The sequence below is a fragment of the Colletotrichum chrysophilum genome, assembly GCF_026319265.1.
Source record: "Colletotrichum chrysophilum strain AFK26 chromosome Unknown scaffold_29, whole genome shotgun sequence".
Lineage (NCBI taxonomy): Eukaryota > Fungi > Ascomycota > Sordariomycetes > Glomerellales > Glomerellaceae > Colletotrichum > Colletotrichum chrysophilum.
The window spans coordinates 1-11,673 of NW_026517316.1; the positions used below are offsets into that span (position 1 = coordinate 1).

At 50.1% G+C, this 11,673-nt stretch overlaps 1 protein-coding gene across 1 annotated transcript; it reads right to left on the reverse strand.

The window, feature by feature from the left end:
- Positions 1-9,627: 9,627 nt before the first annotated feature.
- On the reverse strand, positions 9,628-11,414 carry COL26b_004664 (uncharacterized protein; the record flags this gene model as incomplete). Its single annotated transcript, XM_053177535.1, has 4 exons — positions 9,628-9,873; positions 9,938-10,232; positions 10,355-11,209; positions 11,329-11,414. 4 exons carry the CDS (start codon positions 11,412-11,414, stop codon positions 9,628-9,630), a joined length of 1,482 nt encoding a protein of 493 aa, XP_053038428.1.
- Positions 11,415-11,673: the final 259 nt, after the last annotated feature.

Consider the following 11,673-nt stretch of genomic DNA (forward strand, 5'->3'; position numbering starts at 1 on the left):
CCTTATGTAATTAGCAGTTTAGTAGGTTACGTTTCAGATTATCTTTCCCCTCACTTTTCCCTACTAGAGGATGTAACCTGGAAACAACAACAACAAGAGTCATCACAATACATCACTTCCTTTATTATTCTCTATACGATCAAATGCCTATAAATGCTTAGGATTATTACATTTCATCATAACATAAGCCCATCTATAACCCTATACTATATAGGCGTATATACCACGCCCCTGTATACGCTTATACCTGTGTTAACAGAAACTAATTAAGAGAGTAATATTATAGCTATTAACTTAATTAATTAGGCTTTAAGTTAGGTAAGTATAGTAATTAAGTATTTTTTTTAGGGTTTAATAGTAATAGTTTAAGCTAGTTATTCCTAAAGTTTAAGTAGATATTACTACTAAAAAAGAGGATTATAACTATATACCTTCTCTTAGCCTTTAGGCTAGAGTTCTTTCTCTTAAAGTTCTTTAGCCTATTAGTAATTAATCCTTAAACTATTATTCTAATTTTATCCTTTAATCCCTTAGTCTGAAATATAACTATAAAGAAGAGCTTAAAGATATTTAGTAGCTTTTATATAAAGCTTAGGTAAGTTATATTTTTATATATTTTTAGTATTAAGTTAATTAGTTTTTGGTAGGAAATTAATAATAATATTATTATTAATTAAGCTATAGAGGATTTTAGAGATAAGTAGGAGAAGAACACCTCTAAGAAAGTTAGCTATAGTAAGGTTAAGTAGTTTAAACGTAATAGCGTAATTAATATTGTCCTTATATTCCTACTACTTAGAAATAATATAATATAAGTTAACTATACTAAAAGTAATACTCTAAGTAGCCTCTTATAGATCCAGCTTATTATTAAGCTTATACTATTTTATTTATATATAATAGTTAATATTTTTTATAATATATTATATATAGATCTACTGCTATATACCTAAGTAGATAAGGCTAACAGTATACTTAAAAGCCTTATTAAGATTGGTAAAAATAACTATAGAGCAGTATACTTAGCGTTTATAAGCTTAGCAAGATAGCATAATAAGTAGCTACTTAAAGTTATCCTTAGCTTTACTACTAATAAGGCTAAAGGTAATATTAAATATTATATAGAGGTAAGTAGTGCTAGTGATCTATAGTAGGGGTATCTTAAACTTATTAGTCTTATAAGTATTATTAAACGAGAGGATATTAAGGTTTTTATGCTATAAGTTAAGGTAGTTGCTATAAACTTAAACTATATAGTTAATATAGTTATTACTACTTCTACCTACTTTATAGAGAATTTTATAATCTATAGTATATAACTTTAGGGTTTTAAAAAAAAGCTAAAAGGAGGAGAATAAGCTATACTTCTAGGCGTAGAGGGTAGCTTATATATTATATATATTAGTATTAGTAATAAAGTAAAGTAGGGCTTTATTATTAGCTTATTATAACTAATCTTTATAAATATTCTCACAGATCTAAGTAGTAATAAATAAGGCTAAAGCTAATAATATCTTAATATACTTAATAATACTAAGATTACTAAGTTACTACTATTATTATATATATAGTAAGACCTTATAGTGCCTATTAACGCTATTATAATTATACTAACTATTAACTATAATAGTTTTATATTAGTTAAGAGCTTGATAATAGATAATCTTAGCGCACTATAGGTAGTTATATTTAACTAACTTACTAGCGCGTTAATTAGTATGTTGCTTATATATAGAAGAGGTATAGCTATAGAGTATATTAATATATAAGATAGGGCTATTCTTGTTATATACTCTATACTTATTAACCCTAAATTTTTTTTTTTTAGAGGTAGTAACCTACCTCTAAGGCTAGGTTAAAAAAAAGTTATATTAATAAGGAAATCTCTTATCTGTTATTAAGTGAGTGCTTCTAGTTGGTTAGATCAGGTTGGGTGGGCCCCACTATGGCTAATTAATTTTATCACTATGGCTAATTAACAGACCCCCCTCCTCTGACCATCTCATGTCCTCCTACAATTCGCGGATTCACATCTCGTAGCCGACCTGATGAGGCGTCGGCTCGTCTCATGCGCAGCTGTGCCAGTTCCAAGGACGAGATGGAGGAACCTTGGTGCATACAAGGACGCGAAGGCAGCGCTGACACAGCAAACTGGTTTCCGGGGCTTTCCCTGAATCAGGATGTTGAGGGTACATGGCGGGTACTGATGTTGTACCCCGAGGTCGAGAGGTCAAGGGCCCATTTGTTGGTGGCAAGGGCCCTGGACGTTTTCTCCGTCCACAGATGGATCCTGTGTCTCCTCCAGTGTCAAGTGTGCGGATTGACAGCGAAAGCTCCTGCGGCGGCCCATCTGGCCATTACGCCCTCTCACTGCAGCTAGCGTGTTCAAGGTGAGCGAACAGCCTGAATCAATGGGGCCAAACATGTCAGCGCCTTTCTCCTGCATGCTCTGGACCTCGACAACTTTGGCTCGAGATTGCGTCTTTCTCCGAAATGGTATTCCCGTGCAAGGAACGAGAGCTCGAGGTCACATTGCATTCGCTGCAGGCGCAACGAATCAAGAAGCCGGTGGCCGCCCATTGGACGAGACCAGACGATCTGAACATCAGAATCTCGAGGCAAGGTCCAATTGGTAACTACACGTACCCTGGCGACATATTCTTCAACGGCTCAACAACGCCGAAGATGCTTGTGTGGATCGAGGGATTGCTGACGGCCAGTTGGGGGTTGGAAGGTCTTTGCCATTGTTGGTTCCGAGTCTCGCGAACCTGCATGATAATGTACGTTGAGGTCGCAGCGAACCAAGGATGGTGAAGTGGGCTCCCCCTCCTGGGCCGGGATTTTTTCGAGATGCAGGCTCTGCCATTTCCTTTCTTTTTCTTGGTTGTCGTGGTCGAATTCCCCATATTTATTTCGCTGGCAGGTGCAAGGGACACAATGGACCCTGGTCGCTGAAGAAGAGCTGGCCCGGTCGATGTCGTGATGGAATGATGCTATCCTGCGGGGATGCCTGGACACGGAGGGGAACTGCTCCAGCAGGTCCCCATCCACCCCTCCTCCCAGCCAGTGTCCTCGAATCGACGCGAGGGCGGGAAGATCGTGAGCCTGCCCATCCGGGCTTGCTACGGACAAAGTTTGCGGAGAGCAGATTGCTGACAGGCAGACGTGGCATAGCGCACAAGACTACAGGCGCGCGACGCGGCCTGGATCGTGGGAGGTGCTTCCCCGGCGGATCTCGGTTGGGGGCATGAACGACTGAGATGCAAGTTGATGTCAACCATTTCCTACTGTAGCCGCAGGATCACGGTCGCGAGGCGGACCCTGACGCAGATGCATTGGGTTTTTTTTTTTTTTTTTTTTTTTTCCCAATGGCCAGAGCTGCTGGAGTTGATGCCAAGTGCTGTATTAACCCTCACAGCGCATGAAGTGTTTTTGTAGCGTGAGAGTCTATAGCTTCTCAGAAATGATGATTCGAGCAACAAAGTGTCCGTCCTGCGTTACACGTCGGCGAGACGGGATGAGTATGGTACATTGTAGGCGGCGCGAAGACGACGCTGGTCCACCTGGTTGTCTCCACCGTCTTCCGGCCCTGATCAGCCTCCAAGCTCTGGGCGTGCGGAGGATCGTGACGAGGGTCAGGGCTAGGGTTTGTCGTTGCAATTGAAGCTGAGGAGTTGGAGCTGATGACCTGATGTTCCTGTGTTTACCCGCTGGAGAATGGGCATGGCGTTGCTGAGAATGGCACTTTGGGTGTCGGGGAGATGACGATCTGGGCATGGTGGGAACCCCAAAGGGCCGCAGGTCGCCAAGGAGTGGGTGGGCGAGCGTTGAGGTGCGGTTAAGGTGTGATCAAGGTGAGATGAGGTGAGGCAAGGTGTACGCAGTACATAGTACTCCGTAGCTGGCGGGTGTCGAGGTGGAAGGATCTGCTTTAGACTCGGATAGCCAACTAGCTAGCTTAGGTAGCGTTGCAACCTCGTACATGTAGGTCGAAATAGAGGCTCTTGGCTCATCCGAATGTAGACTTGCCCGAGACCAACATTCCGCCAGTTCCAAGGTACGGCGAAGCCGACATATTCGAATTCTCGCTGCTGCGTGGTACGGACAGAAATGGTCGGGTGAGGTCATGGGGGTGGCAGTCATCGTGCTCGTCCGAAGCCGACAAGAAGCGCGCGTAGGTAGGTAGGTAGGGAACCTCGGTGGTCCAGCAAGGTACTTGTTGGTAGGAGGAGGTCGGTCTCAAAGCTCCCAGATCTGAAGGGGATTCAAAGACCGAGATCACCAGATGCCCCAAACGGGCAGCGAGGGGGTGGTGGTATGGTGGGGTGGGATGGCACTGCGTACGCCGTAGCTACACAGGACACTGAGCAGGTAGTTTGTAGCGGCAGGTATCTGGTGTATTGTGCAGCAGGTACCTTGTCTGTAGGAGGAAGTGGAGGGTGTGTTCGTACTTCCGCGGTGCCTGGGTAGGCAATGTAGGCAAGGCAATCTGTGGAGCGTTGTTGGGTGAGGTGGGAACGAACATGGGAATGGGAATGGCTTCGTCGGTTGGGCACCCCACCCCCTCTCTTTGCGATGATCCCGGTTCGCATGGGTGATGCATACGCAGGTCCAAGAGGAAGAGGATAAGCGCGGCAGCAGGCAAGGGTGGGTTGCACTGAGGAGACATGTCCTCTTCATCTCTTTCGCCCATCCGACGGAGCTCTGCAGCCAGGACAGAGAGAGGTGCTGGCTCAGTTCCTAAAAAGAGAAACAAGAGTGCGGCAGAAGCATGGAGAAGAAGGACGCACCGAGGGCGAGGGCGCAGAGATGACATGATGTGATGATGTCGAGGCCGGAAAGAAGCTGAGATGTGACTGCCAGTGGAGGAGGGTTGCGCGTTTCGGCATCGTAAAGAAAACTCTTCATTGATTATTCTTTGAAGAAGGTGTGGTGGTGAGTCCATCCAACCTCAGGTTGTCTACCTTACCTAGGCAGGTACTGCTGCGTTTGTTTCGCATTTGGCTATCTGGGCAGGGCAGGGCAGGGCAGGCAGGCATGAGGGAAGAACCTGCCTGCGTGCTTGCCTGCCTGCCTGCCTGCCTGCTGAGAGGAAAGAATTTGAGGCTGGAGTAAGGTCAGGACCTTCCTTGCCTTGCGGCTGTTGGAAAGAGAGGGCAAGAGAGCGAGCACGTACGGCGGAAGGTAGGTACCTGCTCAGGTCGTGGAGATACAGCGGCCGCCTGTGCGTTCAAGGGACCGCAAGTACCTCGTTCGTCCCTGCCCGTTTTCCCGTTCATCGTCGTCGGTGTCCGTGCGCCGAGTACAATGTGGCCTGTGCTTCCAGTCTGTTCCTTCCCCACCAACAACACGCTCCAGTGTCCAGTGTCCAGTGCCAGTGCCAGTGCCAATGCCGTCCGCGGGTCACATCGTCGTCGTCGTCGTCGTCGTCCTCGTCCTCGCTCTTCGCTGTTCAAACTCCACCGTCCTCCACGTCCTCTCGTGCACTCTGCCACTCTCTGACTCTCAGCAGCTCCAAGGGCCCAGATCGTCGCGGGCATCGCTATTCCACACCCAAACCATACAATCATGTTCCTTGCCCCTCGTCTACGAGTCCGAAAAAGACAACAAATTGCCGTGGCGGCGGAGCCTGGTATGACATGTCAACGACCGTGCGCACGACGGCAACATCAGTCAGTTCCAGAAGGGTGTGCCTCCATCGACCGGGCTGCCCATCGGACGGCCTGGCTTGGCTGGCAGGCAGTGAAGATGGCAATCAATGCCACGGCCACGGCGCGGCATCTTATCATGGCAGCACGATGCAGACGCAGACGCAGACGCTGTCGCAGACCCCGATGCAGATGCAGATGAGAGAGGCTAATAACCGTCTTATCATCATCAACCATTCACTCGTTCCAGCCACGCTAGACATTCCATCGCGCTCTCGGCGCCTGTGGCTCCTAGCTCCTCGTCTCAGGCCCGCTCGTCCGATCCCGTCCTGTCCGTTGGCTCAACCGTCCTTGTACCGTCCTCGTCCTGCCTTTCGTTTCGCCCTCGTCCATTTACGCCGTCTCTATTACTGACACTCTTGACACAATCGGGGCCTGTCAATATCGGAGCCATGGGCAGACTATTTTCTTCCCTACGGATCCTGTCCGGCGGCAATTCTCTTCGTCTTGCTACCGCGCCGCAATTCCGTCTATTTCCTGCCCTGCGGGCTTTCGGTTGCCGTCATTCCTAATGCGTCTTGACTCGTGCCGTCGCATTGGTTCGTCCTCCGTCACCTCACAATGGAGCGTGTGGCACCATCAAGTTGGAGAAGACCTGCCAACAAACCAACAACAAGAAGCAAAAGAGATTTTTCCTCCCCTCGACCACCGGCCTTAGTCAGTCCTCGCAGCACACTGTGGTGTCGCGACCAACCATCACTGGCCTGTTGTCGCTCACTTCTCATTATGGACGACGGATTGGCATTGGCATTGACAAGAAACGACAGAATACTCCAACCTGTGGCCATGATTCAAGACGTTGCAGGCGTTGCAGAACCCCAATGCACAAGGCCTAGAACTTCCTTCACGCCGCAAACTCCCTGTGCTTAATACGTCTTCTCAACTTGATTGCGACACACACGCACACGACTCAACTCAAATTCTACACACACGGCTGCCAGGATTTCAGCCCACCAACTCAGCCCACACAGCACCTTATTAGTTCGACTTCTGTGACGACCGCTTGCATCTCTAACATATCGGCTCTTTGGAAGCCCGGCTTCGGGATGCACACAACCACCCACGAAAATGAGACATTGAGTAGTGAGCTCTTTTATTTCTCTTCCCCACAATGCCGCTTCCGATCTGTTGCAGCTCTGCAAAGACATCAAGATACGCGCGCTCTCGACTGTATCATGTCGTGCGTGTCTCCATCCGACTGCCCGCATCCCGACGTGCGATGTCTAGCATAGACTACATCTAGCCCCATATAAGAGGGGTCGGGAAACACAGATCCATATTAATCGAGTCGAGCGCGAAACACGATCAGATTGGAATCAGGCTCACCTATGTCATCAATGGACCTCTTTTCGTCCACCTGCAGCAGCATCAGGGCCAGGGGTATGAATGGGAGGGAGGGGGAGGGGCAACCCAGGCATGCTCGAGAGCATGGGAGCACACGGTGGGCTGCTCGATAACGTAAACAAGGCCGCCGGACGGTATCCCCAGTCCGTCGAGAAGGCTGCCAAACCTCATCTCTTGACCTCGAAGCCTAGCTTCCGATGTCTTCATTGGACCGTGTGGTCTGGCCATCTCATCTCACCCATCCACCCATCACGACTCGTCTTCGTACTCCTAACGAACCAACATCCGGTACCTGCTAGGCACAGCTCTTTTCGTCTTGTGAGTCGGACCACCCTCTTCTTTCCGACAGCAGCAGTACGGTTTTTTGATCCAAAGATTGCCGGCCTGCGGGGTTTTTACGTATATTCAAGTCGTCACCTGCCTGTTCTACCCGTCGAGAGTGGAGACGGGAAACCTTCAAGTATCTGAGTCCGGCCGCTTAGTCTGGAGAGCTCTCGTCCTGATCGAGCCAAGTCTCGAACCGTTCGATGGGCTAGTAGGGATGGAGGGGTGTGTGAGATCTCTCAACCACCAGCCACGAAAAGAGAGAGAGAGAGAGAGAGAGTACGCGCACCATACATCCTCTTTACCAGGCTAGCCCACTCCCAATCAGCCCGCCACTGAGACATTGTGCCACAACCTACGAAGAACGACCTCAGAGTCAGAGAGGCACATGGACTCTCACGATTCGGTAACAACAACACCACCACGAAACAAGAGTCCTGGCAACAAACGACCACCCGCCAGTGTCGTTGTCATCCACAACGGTCGTCTCTATCCACAGACCGTTGTGGATGAGCCGGATGAGCCAAATACCCATCAAATAGAGCGGAGACAGGCCCGGGCCAAATCCCTCCTCCGAGAGCCTCGTGCTTCGTCGGCAATCTGTCATCCACACCCTTCCCCCTCCCCCTCCCCTCCCCTTCCTACCTTAGCTGGTCGGAACCCCACCAAAGCTGGGAAGCAGAGACGTCATGTAAGACAACGACACTGGAGAATGACACCTCCACACCCAAAACCCACCACCACCTTCCCATCCGTGACGACCGTAAACGAGGCGCATGAACATGGCACAGCCGTGGGATTTCCCCATCACCCCCCAGAAAGGGTGATATCTCTCCCTCATCACGAACCGGAGATTTTTCTCTAGCTGGCACCTGTGGCTCCCCTTACCCCCCATGCTGTGTAACCCGTCATCGCAGCAAACCAGATATCGCGGGTTCCCCGGAACCGCGTCTGCTGCGCGTATCATCGATAATTATTGGGGGCCATGGGACATTCGGAACCTCATCCCCGGACATGGATACGAAGACGCAGTCATCTGCTGTGTAACGGCCCACCGCGTGGGAAGGCACGATACCTTGCCTTGCCTTGCCAGCCTTAGTCCGATCGGGGTGGGGGGGTGTTCGTTCCCGAGGAGAAACAAGCAGTACCAAGTAGCAGCAGCTGGTCGATCCCCCAGTTCGTCAACGCGGACGTCGTGTGCTAGGTTGATGATGTTCGTGTCCCCCTATTGGTTCGGTAGATTACATTTCTCCTTTGACAACTGCAGCTTGCCGTGACATGACGAAGTACCTGCTGTGACGAAATATCATCATCATGATCATCATCTCGAGCATGGTGTTTTGATGAAAATTTGGTCTGAAGGAAAGTAAGCCCGGCCGAACATCACAATCATCACCTCGCGCATGGTGTTTTCATGAAAAAATAGTTTTGAGAGTGCTTTCATTTCTTCACAGTCTACCGAAAGCCTATCGTCTGATGAGAGAGGAGAAAACCATGAAGTAATAATAGTAGTAATAAGAGACCATATGGGTCTAATGCTTCTTCTTCTCTCTGTCTGTCTGTCTCGCCTCTTTTTTGGTTTCGCAATGGATAACAGAAAGAAAATGCCGCCGTTCTTTGGAGGTCTTTGGGGGAAATATAAAAGTCAAACTGCCTGCCCGCCCGCCGCGCGATGCCCTTCCCGCTATTCTTTTCGGGAATGATGAAAAACCGGAAAATGAACAGAAACAGAGAAATAGAGAAATCACAAAGGCCAACGATCCACCGTTTCCCTTCCCCCCCTTTTAGTTTTTGGCAAAAAAAGGTAGAGAGAAATTTCCAGAGACCAAAATCGTCTCCAGAAACAGATGACCAAACCCATAACCCTCCCTTCTGTCCTCCCATGCATGCTGCTTCAAAGATGCCATGGATGATTATGATCCGACACACAATGTTGCTGTGCTGTGGTTCCGTTTCCGTATGCGATCGACCGTGTGTGTATCCATCGTAGAAAGAAAAAAAAGAAAGAGAAGAAAGGACAACACAACTTTTTCCCCCGCCTCAGTACCCTTTTTGGTGGGTGATTTTGTTTTCCGGTTAGAAGCAAGAAAAGGCGCTGATGTCGCAGTCGAAATGATGACCGCGACCAAACAATCCTCCCATGTTCCCTCTCCCGAAAAGTAGGGAGTCACCCGGCCAGAGTCCCGTTTCACCTCTGGCAAATTCCATTCGTTGCAAATTCATAATTCGTAAAGTGAAGGTCATGCTTTCGTTAACCCGAAGGGTGCTCCAGGAGCGAGAAGGTGACGTGAGGCTTGATGCCCTTGGCGGGATGGGTGTTCATCCGGACAGCCTGGGGTCTGCGGGGCTCCTGCCACTCGGAGACCACCTTCTCGGTCATGCGGTAGCGGACGAGGTCGCCACCAGGAGGAGTGGTCAAGCTCATGGCGCGCTTGGGACGAGGAGTCAGACGGATGTCATCGTTGGTGTCACCGTCGGCTCTGCTGCCCCAGGAGGTCTGTTGACAAGGTGTTAGCTAGACTGGCAACGAAGAAAAGCATGCATCAAGAACGATCACTCACCATCTTGAGGGTAGACAGAGCGTAGAGCTTGATAAGACCGTGGCCCCAGCCAAAGACGATGGAGACGGGCAGGAACATGAGGTCGCTGGGGTTGCGGCGGAAGAGTCCCATGAGCTTGACGACCTTGGTGAAGCCGAAGACGAAGATGATCTGGGCCCACAGAGCCTGCTTGCGGCTCTCCATGTCCCAGTCGGCGGTACCCTTCCACAAGGCGAAGATGATGAGGGGGTCGAAAAGGAAGGCCAAGGACGTGAAGGTCGCAATGTGGAGAGCGTAGGTGCACCAGGGCTGCTGACTGCATTCGTGATTGGTTAGCCTTCTAAGACATCGATGCAAGGTGCGGCGCAGATTTGGGTTGAGCAGGGATTGGGATCCTTGCTCATTGGTTATGGAGGGGAAGAAAACAATTGCACTCACGTAAGGACGTATCTCTCCTTGACAAGGCTGGTCCAGTTGCTGCGCCAGTTGCTGCGAGCCCAGCGGGAGCACTGGTACAGGAACTTGGTGCTGTTCTCGAGAGTGGTCTCAAGCTCACACTCGCGCTCGTACTGGATCCAGGTCTTCCACTGGTGGCTGACGAGCCAGCGGGTGACGAAGTTGTCGTCGTCAGCGTTCAAGATGTACTTGCCCCACTTCTCAGTCTTGAAGCCCTCGAGGAAGTCGTGGCTGGAGAGGATCTCGGAACGGTAGGCGCCGGTTCTGCCAGACATGCAGGAAGTGCCGCCATCGATGTTGTGGGTGGCGGAGATCTCGAAGTTGCGACGCTCAATGTAAGCAGCGCCGAGCCAGTTGTAGATGCGAGTGGACCAGTCACCCTCCCAGACGCGCTTAACTCTCTGGCAGGTGCCGACACCGCCGATCTTGGGGTCCTCGAAGGGAGCGAGAATCCAGGGCATCAGAGTCGAAGGCCAGGTGACATCGTCGTCAGCCATGATGGTGATCTTGGTGGTAACCTTGGGAAGAGCCTCGCAGACCTGGAGGCGCTTGTTGGCGATGGGAGTGGAGTAGACCTGGACATTGGGGTGAGGAAGGCTGCGAGCAAGCTTCTCAAGAGCAGCGTGCTTCTCAGTGGTGGTGACAAGCATCAGAACGTGAGGGTTGCAGGCGAGGATGCTGAGAAGAGAAGGACGGAGCTCCTCGAAGACATTGTGAATGGTAGGGATGATGACAGTCACGTCGTCGGCAGTGAAAGTCGGCTTGCTGGGAATGGGCTTGGACTTGTAGACCCAGTGGCTGACGCAGTGGACGAGCAGACGGGTGTATCGGTGAAGCCTTGAAAATTGTTAGCGGAAAGAAGCTTGGGAACAAATTCAAACACCACGGGCAAGTGAAAAATCCAGCCAGATGGTTCTGGCAGGTGAGGCAGATCGTGAGAAGGAAGGCGCGCTTACCAAAGGGCGATGAAGAGGTACATCCAGGCGCTGGGGGACCAGCCAAAGCCGAGATTCGGCAGGAAGATCTCCATGACGGAAGCCATGGTGATGAATTCGTTGGTTTGTGAGTGTGTGGTACTGGGGGAAGGGGGCAGTCTGAGGAAGATTGTTGAAGAGGGGAGGAGTGGTTGTGAAAACCTGCGAGAAGTTGCAGGTTGCGGTGGTGAGTTGTTGTGGAGGAGGAAAGGCTTTGTTTTTTGTGTGCGCCTTCTGAGAGAAATATTTAAAAGAGGTCTCGGTTGCAGGTGTGCGTGCCGGTCCTTAGCGTGCCTTCCTTTCAAAGGTCGTGGTGGTGGTGGTGGT